Below are 13,361 nucleotides of genomic sequence, written 5' to 3'. Positions count from 1 at the left end.
GTATTGAAAGGGAGAATTTTCACAGTGATTACATTGTCTATACCCATTTCCATCTTTATGTGTCTTATTTCTTTATATCACTTACACCTATTTTAAGGACTTTATTTTTGTTATTTTAAAACTATATTTCTTTTTTATGATTGTCTAAACATTCTCTTTGATCTCCCAAGTCTATGTACATTTTTAAACACACTATAATCCATGTAAATCTTTTTTTCCCATCTGAATCTCTCTTTATTGTATATCTGCAATCTTTTTCTAACTTCATGAGCCTTTAAACTGTTGAGCAGCATGGCTGGGACCCAAGCCTCTGCTTCAGCAGCTGGCTTCTCCCTGCTTGGTTTCCTAAGAACCTAGCTTTATGACAGAGGTACTGTGGTGAGAGCCTTGTTTACTGCCCCAACTCTGGGAAGTTGTTGGGTCCATACTGCCATTGAGTAGTATACTGCCCAGAGCTCATAAGCCCCAATTAAGTGTTCAGTAATAGGGCCTCTTAAAAGAACCACCCCATTTTTGCCACTAGCATTGAGTCAGAAAGCCATCTCTTTCTTCTTCTTTTTTTATTTATAAAAGTTTATTAATTTATAAAAGTTTCCATTTCCGTCCCTCCTCCCAACACCCTCCCAATCCCCCCACTCCCTCTCCTCCTCCCTCTCCATTCCTAAGAGCAGTCAGGGTTTCCTGCCCTGTGGGAAGTTCAAGTTCCTCCCCCCTCACCTCCAGGAAGGTGAGCATCCAAACAGACTGGATCCCAAAAATCCAGTATATGCAGAGGAAACAAGTCCCAGTGTCATTGTCAATGGCTTTTCAGAAAGACCCCGTGCCAGCCACATTCAGAGAATCCGGCCACATTCAGAGAATCTGGTTGGATCACGTGCTCGTTCAGTCCCAGTCCAACTGGCCTTGGTGAACTCTCATTAGATCAGTCCCCTTGTATCAGTGGGTGAACGCACTCCTCACGGTCCTGCCTTTCTTGTTCATGTTCTCCCTCCTTCTGCTCCTCATTTAGACCTTGGGGGCTCAGTCCAGTGCTCCAATGTGGGTCTCTGTCTCAATCTCCATCCATCAACGGGTGAAGGTTCCCTCTGGTCTTGCCTTCTTTGCTCACATTCTCTTTCCTTCTGCTTCTCTTTTGGACCTAGGGAGTTAAGTCCAATGTTCCAATGTGGGTCTCCGTCTCCATCTCCATCCATCGCCAGATGAAGGTTCTATGGTGATATGCAAAATATTCATCAATATGGTTATGGGCCAAGGCCGGTTCAGGCACCCTCTCCTCTGTCCAGAGAACAATCTGGGGATCTCTCCTTGGACCTGGGATCCCCTTTATAATCAAGTCTCTTGTAAACCCTAAAATGACTCCCTTAGTTGAGGTATATACTTCCCTGATCCCATATCCATCCTTCCTCCCTTCCCCCATCCCAATCCCCCGAGCTTTCCCCATTCCTCCCCTACTCCCTTCTCTCTAACCCTCTCCCCTTCCAACAACCCCCCCCCCCCCATGCACCCGAGGTTGCCTGGCACTCTTGTCTATTTCCAATCTCCAGGAGGATAACTACATGATTTTCTTCAGGTTCACCTTCTTATTTAGCTTCTCTAGGATCACGAATAAAAGGCTCAAAGACCTTTAATTATGGCTAGAATCCACATATGAGTGAATACATACCATATTCCTCTTTTTGGGTCTGGGTTACCTCACTCAGTAAAGCGTTTTCTATGTCCATCCATTTGCATGCAAAATTCAAGATGTCATTGTTTTTTACCGCTGTGTAAAACTAATGTATATATGTTCCACACCTTTTTAAACCATTCTTCTATTGAGGGGCACCTAGGTTGTTTCCAGGTTCTGGCTATTACAAATCCTTCCCTACTTCTTTCTCTTCTTCCCTTTCTTCCGTCTACTGCTTAGTCTAGCCTGTCTTTAAAGCTCTCGGCTATATTTGTTATTCATTGAGTTCTTTATCTCCAAAATTTGTTTTTTTTTAAAAATAATCTCTGTATTTTTAATGAATTCTTTCAGATCATGAATTGCTTTTGTTATTTTGTTGATTTGTCTGTAATTTCTTTTGTCTCACTAAATTATCTTAGAATTATTCATTTTAATTATTCATGTAGTCTGGCAGTTTCCCTTTTTCTCCTATCTGTTGCCAGAGAACTTTTATGATGTTAATTTAAGTTTTTAAATGTTTCTTCTGTTCATACTTTGATATTTGCCTGGAGGATTGGTTGATTTTACTAATTTAATAAGGTGGCTTTTGTAGAAAATTTTCTTATGTATATGCTTCTAGAGTGTTGGTTGAATAGGATATGTGGGCATTGGCTAAAGAATGATTGAATTAATGTAGTAATTGTGTATCATAACCAGCAATGGTTAATGGTGGTCATGGCTATGTATTTCTTTGCTCTCAGTTGTAGGGGTTTGTGGGATTACTCCATTAGTTGTGATGAAACTTTGTTAGGCAGAGTGGTTTTTGCCAATGGCTGTATGTGTGGCATATTGCTGCTACTTTGAGGTGCCTGTCAGATTTGTGGGTCTTTTGTCTGTAGAGCAACTCTAGTGGTGTTGGAAAGGCATGTCACAGTATACATGGCAGTGTGGGTGGAATGCTGTGAGTACCCAAGGGCCACAAGCAATAAGATAAGTACTTACTTATTAAGTTGAAGTTTATTGTGTTCATTCAAAAGGCTCAGGATCCAAGTTGTTCAGTGTAGGCTTTTAGCTTTTTCCTGAGATGAAAGGTAAATGGGTAAAGCCACCCAACCACTTCTTAGTCTTGGCAGGGCTACATGCATGCTTCCTGAGGTTATGTGAGGGTGGGCAGGAGCCACCAGCTGTTACTTGAGGCTGTAAGATGGCATCCTGGCAGCTCCCGGGGGGAACTGGCAAGCTGATCCATTTGGTAGAAAGGCTGCCTAGCAGTGTGTGGACCCCTTAGGTTAATGGAAAGTGTCACCCAGTTACTGTTTCAGGAGGTGGGCTGAGTATCCTGACTACTTCATGGTGTTGCCAGATGATGAGTGTGATCACAGAAGAGCTACTTTCTGATTAATTGGGTAGACAGGATCTCCAGGTTGGTTTATGTGTGTTCCTTTGACATGTTAAGTGTGACCGAGCCATGCTTCCCTAGAGCTTAGCTAGAACAAATCTTCTAATTGTATGTGTGTAACTGAGGATGACCTTAAAATTTTTATCATCCTCCCACTATCTTCTACTTCTGGGATTTAAAATGTGCACCACCATGCTGAATTGGCGTATGTGTTGCCGAGAACTTTATGTATGCTAGGCAAGCATTGTACCAACTGAGCTATATATCCAGCACCAGCCTCTCCCTCTTTCCAACTTTTTAGGACAGTGTCTCATATATACCAGATTTGACTAGAACTCATTATGTAGCTGAAGATGTTAATTTCTGGATTTATCCTTTTATGGACCATAATTTGCTCTAAAATACAGATCTAAATGTGGACTTGTGGTACATCATTCCTTTGTTATAATTATATAGAAAACTTCATTTCAAAAAAAATCTCTTAATATTGTCATTATTAGAATTACACAAAAAGATATTCTACTAGCTTCCTGTGGCTTTTCCTATATTTGTTTTTATTTTGAAATAAGTGAGAATTTCATCTTAAGAACTGCTGCTTTTTGATCATTTTGATCCTATAGAAAGTAGCTGAAAATAATGACATACTGATGCTATAAGAATTTGATTTGAAGCCAACTTTTAGCAAGTAGAGGGATTACAGTCCATGTGGAGTGAATTTGTTAAGGGAAATGACCTGCAGTAGAAAATGCTACAGTAGAGAGGATCTAAAAGTAGTGAGCAGAGAGGAAACACACACACACACACACACACACACACACACACACACACACACACACTGTAAGGTTTAATCAACTTCTAGGATTACAGTGGCTTTTGAGTAAGCTGCTTTTCATTTGTCTGAACTCAGAATGTAAGCAAAGATGGGATCGATCTTATAAGCAAGCAGAAGGACTTCTTTATCCCAAAATCTCTCAACCTATTTTCATTATAATTGCCTATTCCTAGCCAGGAAGCTCTTGAGACATCTTTTGTGTGTGTGATGATTTTCCTAAATATTTTAATACCAAAAATGTACAGCACATCTCCTTTATACAGTGTATCTATTTATGCTGTATAGCTTTTCATTAAGACCTTTTGGAGGGGAAGGTCTCAAGAATCACAGTCTTATTTGTTTAGGGTCAGTGGTACCTCCACTAAGAACACTAGGTATGACTACAGATAGGGTTTTTGACATTAGTGTAGAACTAGCTGAAAGAGTAATGTTGATTGATCAGATGAATCAGTGATGTGGGAGAATATTTGGTGGTAAGCTATCCCAATGCAAGTGTGCTGTGTTAATAAACCCATTTATCTTTGACTAATGCGTCTTGGAAATAAGACATCAGCATTTATTTGATGGTATCTTTGTGAAAGAACGATTGAAGTAGAGTCACATGATATAGTACAGTTTTTCAAGCTTATAGATCAGAATGAAAATTAGTAGATTATGGCCTATCCCTTAGGATATTTTTAGTTACACATCATGACTATTTTCACTTCTTTTATAGATTCTGTTGGTAAACTCGAGAAAACGTCAGATTTAGAAAAATCATAGTAATGAGAGGAATGGTAATTAAGCTAGTGATATCCTCAGTCATCAAGAAACTTTGTCATACAAAAATAAGGACAGAGTTAAAATATTCCAGCTAGATCTCCAAAGTGAGTCCTATACAGACAGCATGCAGAGAATGGTCCTACCAGTCTGAAGTAGAAGAGAATCTCGGGGATTTAGGTTATTAGTCTTAATGTTTTAAACTATTAGTGTCTTTAGAATCCAGATTGCATGCTCATTAAGTCACAGCCTAAAGTAATTATTGCAATACTACACTTAGGGCCATAAAAAGCAACTATATAAATGTAATAATTTTATCTATTAAGTTTATCTAATGTAACTGTGTAGTTTCATCACACCCATGTTTTGGGTTCATTCTCTTAAGTGGATATAGTATGTTTGGATTTTCTTTAGAAAGAAATAAATTTCATTAGGAAGAAGTAATTTTACTTTCTGAAGGATGTTGTAAGAGATAGAAATAATAAACACAGCCCTTTTTTGAATGATAAAGGTGGTGCCTTTTCTAAACTAGCAATCACCAAATTATAGCCCACTGAGACTGTCCTCTTAACAGCCTGATTCTGAACTGCTTTTTTTTATATTTTTAGAGATTTTTAAAGGAAAAACAAGCAAGAAAGCAAACAAACATGAAAGAATATGCTGTAAAGATCATATTTGGCTTGCAAAGCCTGAACTATGTTCTGTTACAAAAAGAGCTTTACAACAACTAGTGAAATGTTGGGATAGTGACCAAATAGGTAACACATTAAGTTTTTTTGCAACCTTTCCTTTTGCTGCTCCAGCCATTGCCGTGAGCATGCTCAGCCATTCAAAAGAGGCTTGTCTTTTATGTTTTCTACTGAGACAAAAAGGGAGGTCTGCTTGAACCCCAATGAGACCAATAAAATTGCCACTGCTAGTTCCTACTAGCAGATCTGGAAGTTGATCAAAGATGGGCTGATCATCTCTCAGTCTGTTACTGTCTGTTCTCGGGCTTGATGCCAGAAAAATACACCTGGGCTAGAGGAAGGGTGTGTGGGCACAGTGAAAGGGTGCTTGTGCTTAAATTGCCGAGAAGGTGACTTGAATGAGAAGGATCGCCTCCTGCACTGTCTTCTCAGGAGATACTATGAACTTGAGATTAACCACTGCATATATCATAACATTTAGGGAATATGTTTAAAAACAAACAAACAAAAAACAACAAACAAAAAACTGAGCACCACCACCACCACAACAAAAACAAGTGGATTCTTACAACCAATCTCTGCCATAGGTACCACATATAACAGCAGAGAAAAAGAGGCCATGGATTTGAATGAGAAAAAGGTGAGGAGGAATATATGGGAGAAATATATTATAAATTCAAAAACAATTTTTAAATTACACAAAAACCATTTAAAGAGGATGATCAAGCTTCCCTTTCATGACTTCCCTCACATGTCTGCATAGACTGACCTCAGTTATATGTAACATCAGTCAGTCATTACAATAAAACAAGCCTTTAAAAAAGATTTTTTTACAACTAATAAACTTAAGCTCAAGGTTTATAAAAACATAAAAAGTGAATTATACAGAAAATTTTAGGATTTTTATTAGAAATATAATAGACCTATTCAATATTAGACTTATTGTAGAAAATGACAATTAGAAGGAATTAGTTAAGCAAAAAGATGAGACTTTAACTCAAAACACTTCATAGAAATTTAGGTTATACCAATGTTCGTGGCCATGCTAGCTTACTAAATTCAAGTTAACTTTGTCTGTTGAATGAGTGACTTGCTGTACTAGACCAGTGGGTAGCCAGAAAACCTACAAAAATGGTAGAGAAAGCAAGGCTGGGCTGAGAGTTATATCAATGGTCTTGGAAAGAAACAAAAGCAGTCACTACTTATTTGTGTAATGAAAGGAGTATACTTTGATACTTGAAAACCATTTCTTTAAATGTAATTTAACCTAGGGGTCAAGAAGTTTTGTCTATGGGAGTGCCTTTTAGTAAAGAAATAGATTCACAAGTGGACACCGGCTTAAGATGATAAATGACTCTTTGAGAGGGGCATCTGCTGAGAGTTAATTTTCTTACGTTTTAATTTGACATGATTTTGGATCTGTTTTTCCTTTTTCTGTGATTTTTTTATACTTAAAAATTTTTAAATTTTCTCCTATACATGTGTTTGTCTGTATGTGTGCCATGTGCATGCAATGTCTGTAGAGTTCAGAAAGGGGCATTGAATCTCCTGGAACTGGAGTTACAGGCAGTTGTAAGCCACCTGATGTGGGTGATTGGATCTGAACTTGGGTCATCTGTGAGATTCATCTTTCCAGCCCAATAACAAATATTTGAAGGTTAATATGTTACTATAGTGCATTTGTTCTGAAATGCTTTATTATTTGGATTGCTCAGTTATAATTTATATTAATTAATGAAGTAATCTATAAAGAGATTATTTTTATTCTCATCTCTCCGACTCCCTTTCTGATGCCTAATTTTGTTGTAGGCATTATCAGAGGAAAAGGGTGCAGCTTGACTTCGAGTGTGTTTGTTCACAGCTTGTAACCCATATTCTTTTACAGATGATTCTCTGGGACTGGGACTTGAAGCAGTGGTGTAAACCTCATTACCAGGTAAGTACAAATGGTACTCATGTCTGTTTAAATTAGCCATCCTTTGGGTAAAGTTACACTCATAGGCTTTCTTTAAAATAAAATATTTTTTACCTGAGCTAAGCCATGAAAGTGAATTTTAAAAGTTTATTAAATATAAATGTAAAATCAAATTAGACAAACCAAAGTAGTTGTTTTAAAAGTACTTCTAATGTAATCATTGCAGCACAAATTCTGATTGTTCTTAATAAAAACCCAGAGTCAGATATTAGGGCGTGGAAGCTGAGAGATGAGAGAATCACAGTAGCCAACCACTAGAGAGTTATTTTACCTCTACCAATGCTCAGACGGAAGGGGTGATCCTGTCTTCTAACTTCATTCACCAACTTCGTCTGTCTCCACCAAACCCCAGACTGCCCTGAGCTCCTGTCTCCTCCTACCTTATATTCCTCTCTCTGCCCAGCCATATCACCACTGTCTCCACTGCCCTAGTGCCAGGATTAAAGGTTAGGATTCCAAGTGCTGGGATCACCTTTGTGTGAACTCTAGCCCAGAATGGCTCTGTCTCAGGAGTCCTGGGATTAACGGTGTGTGTCACCACTCCCTGGCCTCTAGTGGCTTAGCGCTGCACTCTGATCTTTAGGCAAGCTTTATTTGTCAAAACATAAACAAAAAATCATGACTCAAAATAAGCTTGTGTGTGTGTGTGTGTGTGTGTGTGTGATTATAGTATATATTAAGGATGAGGTCCCCCCCCTTTTTGGTATGAGACACTGATCTACAGAGGAAGAATGACAGATTTTAAGTCATATTTGAAAGACTAAATCAATTGTCAAAACATTCTGTTGGGAAAGCAAATTCTCTACTTTCATTTTCTGAAATATTTCTTATTGATTTTTAACATATGTACAGAAAACTACAACTCAGTGAGTTTTCATAAGCTAAACCTTGTGTGTAACTGAGAGACAGCACTACGACCTCAGAGCCTCATTTGCACTGTTGTACCCCAGAGAGAGCCTGTCCTGACTTCTAGTATTTTTTTCTTATTTTCACATGCTATATATGCATGTATAAATGGAAATGGAATAATGTATACTTTAAGATCATTTTTGATCACTTAAGTATTATATATCAGTATCAGAAAAATGAAAATAGAAGTATAAGGTGAAAGAAAAATAATTCTAAAACACCATGATTTGTATGTTATGTCTGCTAATTTTTAATTTGGCAGGTCTTTTTAAATTATAAATGTGCACATATACAATCTATTCTATGAAACTGATTATTTCATATAACATTTTGAGGTTTTTCATAATAATAGAGAAACCTTAGGTATTTATGTTACAGCATTTTTGTCATTCTCTTAGCTTTATTTTACTTGTTGTCTCAACACTGATTTTTATTTTATATTTAACTGTTTCTAGTTTATTATTATTATTTTGCTTTGTAGTTGTAGATTTGTCTGTACATGCAGTGCTCCCAAAGGCAAGAAGAGGGTGTAAGTTACGGATGGTTGTAAGCCACCATGTGGGTACTAGGGACTGAAGCTAGGTCCTCTGGAAGAGCAGCAAGTGCTTTTAACTGCTGAATCATCACTTCAGCCCCCTGATTTTTACTTTCAAGCAGTGTGTACAATAGCCACAATAGCCCCTAGGATGAAAATGCCCTCTGGATCTTGGTAAGCAAAAATATGCTACCACAGTAATCATAAAGCTAAGGAGGAGGCACACATGACCTGAAGTAGGGTACCTCCAGGACTAGTTATGTAATGGACTTTATCATCACTGATGCTCACAAAGATCCTCAGTGTCCCGTTAAAGAGATTCTAAACTACTGATGAAATCTCAAGATAAATAAGCAGTAATGGTCAGAACCATGGGCTTGTCTGACAGGCAGGTATAGGATGTTAGGCATCTCTACCTTTTTGCTTTTTCTTCTTCCTTTCTAATAACCCTTATCAAAGTCTAGTCATAACTCATAAATGTACAATCTGATATATTTTCTAACACTGAAGAATTAACATATCCTATCCCTTTTAGGCCCTCTTCCTAGTTACTCAGCTTGCTTCCAGGGTTATAGCTTTCTATGCTTATAAGTTTTGCCATGAAGGAAAGGAAGTCATCTATAAATTATTGAAGTAGCAGGGTTGCAAACTTCAAAATAAACACATATTTAGTTGTGTGCTGGTTATAAAGTAATAAATGTCATTAGCATGAAATAGGCTAAAGAAAATAAAACCAGATTATAAATAAAATACCAAAAAGAAAAGGCTAATGCTTACAATATCTGTTACACCACATATACCACAATTAGAATTTTATTATTTTGTTATATTATTCATGCTAAGTCCATGTGATTAAAATTTTGTAACTAATAGGATTATATTATTTAAGTATTATAAGACACACCTTAGTTTAAATCAGAGTGCTTTTTTTAATGTTAAACTTTATGTGTATCAAATACAGAATTTTCCTTTTTGTTTTCTAGAATTCTGGAAGTGGAAATGGAGTTGATCTTTCAGTGCTAAATGAAGCTCGCAATATGGTGTCAGATCTTCTGATTGACCCAAGCCTTCCCCCACAAGTCATTTCTTCTCTGCGGAGTATCAGTAGCTTGATGGGTGCTTTCTCAGGCTCCTGTAGGCCAAAGATTAATCCTCTCACACCATTTCCAGGATTCTATCCCTGCTCTGAAGTAGAAGATCCAGTCGAGAAAGGAGATCGAAAATTCCACAAGGTTAAAATACAGTAATCATGCAGCCTATTTATCTCATTTAATGATTTGTTTTCATTAAAACATTCCTCTAATTGTTTTATAATACACAATTTCCTTTCCAAGGATCGGCTTCTTTTATATTCTGTCACGCTGTCTGTGACTTTACATAGATTTACAAAATAAAGTAATTCTGTGCTCATTTTTTTATTAATTTCTTACCAGTGCTGAGGGTCTTCTATATGCTAGGCAAATGTTATGCCTTTAGTAGTCTTTATTTTAAATAGCACTGCTGTACTTAGAAGTTACAATTTATATGCTAAGAACTATTTGATATCATTTTCGTAAGTAGAAAACATCAGGGAACTTAGCTCTAAGCTTATGTGACTAGCAAATCATGTCATTAATTTCTTTTCTTTTATAGAGTCCAGGAATTACACTTGAACCAAGAACAAATGACCATTATAATAATATATTATTATTACTTAATGATTTTAACAGATTTAAAACCTTGCCTCCCTTTACTCACTGATAGCTGGTTTTTCCATAATTAGATATGGAATTACTTTTTTGTTTTACTTAAAAAATAAGATTTATGTTAGATGCTGGTACATACAGAATATATTAACTTGATATATATTATGTTTGTTCATAATGCTATTATCTGTCACTGTATTGTGACGTCTTTACTGAGAGCTAAAATAATAAAGATTTAAAACTAGAAATATTTTAAGGATTATGGTATTCCAGTTACTTATACAGCTTAGAGCTAACCAAGAAGAGATAAAATTCCAATAAGTTAATTCTGTCAAATTGCACTAGTTATACAAAACCTAGATAAGGAAAATACAATTTTTTAAGGTCTTTTGATAATTTCATTTTCTCAGTTTTTAGCATTAGGGTTGAGAAGTATTGAAAAATTAAGCAAGATAGGGACTTGAAAACTATTGATTATCTGGGTCATAGAGAATTGATGATTTTACTTTTAAAAAGTTTAACAAATAGTGACCAGTATTCATTAGTGTTTACTTAATAATGGTATTGGCTCATGTGACATTTTTAGTATTCCAGATAAACACAAGCACGCAAAAGTAATGATAGTCATTAACTAATGAAATGATTCTAAAATATTCTTGAATTTTCACTCAGTATATTTCCTTTTTTATTTCCCAATGATATTTATTGATCTAGGATAGCAATTTTTTTTAAAGTCAGATATTCTTTAAAGTCGTAGGATATAGTGGTACTCTCCTGTAACTGCAGCTCTTGGAGGTGGAAGCCAGGGGACTAAGCTACAAACAGAAAATATACTACTCATAAAAGCCCCAATTGAAGTCATTATTATGCTGCTATATTTAGTGTGTAGAAAAGTTTTCTTGTACATTTAAAAAACATTTTAAAGATTATATTAATTTAACCATTAATAATTTAAAAAGTAACCAAGAACCCTGTAGGTTTTCCACATTAGGTATCATGTACTTTGGATACCTTTTCTGAAAATATAAAAAATAATGGTCATCCTGGGCCCTAACTTTGTCCTCTAAAGTTGATTTTTAGTGTTAGTCTTCCATACCCATTTTTAAGCTCCAAGTTTTTCTTTCTCTTGAAATGATGAGTAAAATGTTTAAAGGTGTAGTCATAAGAGTTCAGGAGCTTTTTTTAATAAGGAAAAAATAAATAGAGCAACAATATGGAAAGTGGAAGCTGGAAGTGGAAGTGAAATGTTGGAAGATTCTTAGAGTGAAATTTTGTTTTACCTGTACATATTATATTGATATTTTCATGTGTCCTTATACATAGCATATTAAAGGATGCTAATTTAGCTGTTTGAAATTGTTTGACAGGGACTGAGTAGTAGAACCAGTTTCCCAACTGCACAGCTCAGGAGGAGCTCTGGAGCATCAGCATTGCTGGGTAATGAGCACTGTTCAAAGTGGGACCGCAGCAGTGGCAAAAGGCCTCACCAAGAACTAGGCGCTTCAAGGTAAAATTCTGAGAGCCTTTTAAACCAAAAGCATCCATTTTGTTTTGGCAAATAAAACTTGAAATAGTTTTAAAATCAAGGAAGAGTTGTTGCAGTATTTTTAGGACAACATAGGTAGAAATTCTTAAAGATAGTGACACCTGAGAAGACCTAAAGGTAGAAACTGTACTGAAACTTCGAGCTGGTGTTTCAGTCCTTGTCTCTGTCAAAGAAGAAATGGAAAGATGAGATAAAGCAAAGATTCAAAGTTAATTATAAGACAGAGAAATACAACTCAAGGGATGAATTCATGCATGTTACTAGAGAGTAGCACTGTGGAATTTTGGTTAGCTTGATAGACATACTTTATTGGAGGGAAGTATTGCTTAAGGTATTGTTCGAAAGAGAGGAAAAATCAGGGAATTCCAGGGATGGTTGGAATATTTTGGGGGAATAGGCCTACTCCTTTTTCTGTTTTTATATGGGGTTTTCAAATGTGGGGCATGACATCAGATGCATGGTAGGAATAGGTTGTTTTGGGTTACCCCTTGTTTTCTTTTAAGCCTGTGTAACCCACCTTAGCAGTAATAGTTATAATCAAGAAACTTATTCTTAAAAAGAAGGCAACAGTCTCTCAAGACTTAGGTCAGCTGGGTACAGCAAATGCTGGAATCTTAAAAAGCATGTCTGTGTTTAGGCAGGTGTTCTCAGCCTTCCTAATCTGAAACTTTTAATAGTTTCTCATATTGTGGCACCTCCAGTTGTAAAATTATTTTCATTGCTACTTCATAACTGTAATTTTTCTACTGTTATAAATCATAACTAAATATCTGTGTTTTCTGATGGTCTTAGACGACCCCTGTAAAAGGTCATTCTAATTCACAGAGGGGTTGCGACACACAGGTTGAGAAACATTTGCTTAGGGATATTAAAATCAATTTAACATGTTGTGTTCCTGCCTTCCAGTCTCTTTTGCTGAGGCTCAGACCTAAAGGTCTGCCATATGCTAGGCAAGGTTTCTACTGATATGCTGGGGCGGCTTTCAAATATTGGAGGCAGTCACCAATCCATTGTGTAGGGTGCCAGGGTAGGTGAATCCACAGTTCCTGACTTGGAAAAGAAGAATATTCCTCAGACTTATTACAGTTGCTCATGTAAGGCAGCAAGAATGATCTACACCTGTTCTACCTTAAGCTGAGACTTCTTCATATTATATAATCTCCTAAGAACTGGCTTGAAATGAAACACTGCTAAATCAGAAATCACAGTTAAAAGGTGGCTTGGAAAATACAGGAACTGAAATTTTATGAGTATTATTAAATACCATTTTACCTGGTAACAAAGAATTCAATACTTTATCCTTTGAAAGCCATGAAAGATGGGAATCTCTTGTGTAGGTAGACACTTTTCAGTCAGTTACCTGGGTTAGTAGAATTGTAACGAATGG

General features: G+C 36.5%; 1 protein-coding gene across 1 annotated transcript in view; it reads left to right on the top strand.

Annotated features, from left to right (window-relative positions):
* The window catches only part of Pde3b (phosphodiesterase 3B), a 121,379-nt gene that overhangs the window by 74,157 nt on the left and 33,861 nt on the right, over positions 1 to 13,361 (top strand). The window contains exons 2-4 of the mRNA XM_085692939.2: positions 7,210 to 7,260; positions 9,727 to 9,975; positions 11,796 to 11,935. Coding sequence (XP_085549065.2) covers positions 7,210 to 7,260; positions 9,727 to 9,975; positions 11,796 to 11,935 — 440 coding nt within the window. The remainder of the gene's footprint in view (positions 1 to 7,209; positions 7,261 to 9,726; positions 9,976 to 11,795; positions 11,936 to 13,361) is intronic.

This window comes from Myodes glareolus, chromosome 7, assembly GCF_982192425.1.
Source record: "Myodes glareolus chromosome 7, mMyoGla1.1, whole genome shotgun sequence".
NCBI classification, from domain to species: Eukaryota; Metazoa; Chordata; class Mammalia; order Rodentia; family Cricetidae; genus Myodes; species Myodes glareolus.
The sequence above is the reverse complement of the archived record's forward strand: the minus strand, read 5'-3'. Positions and strand labels throughout refer to the sequence as shown.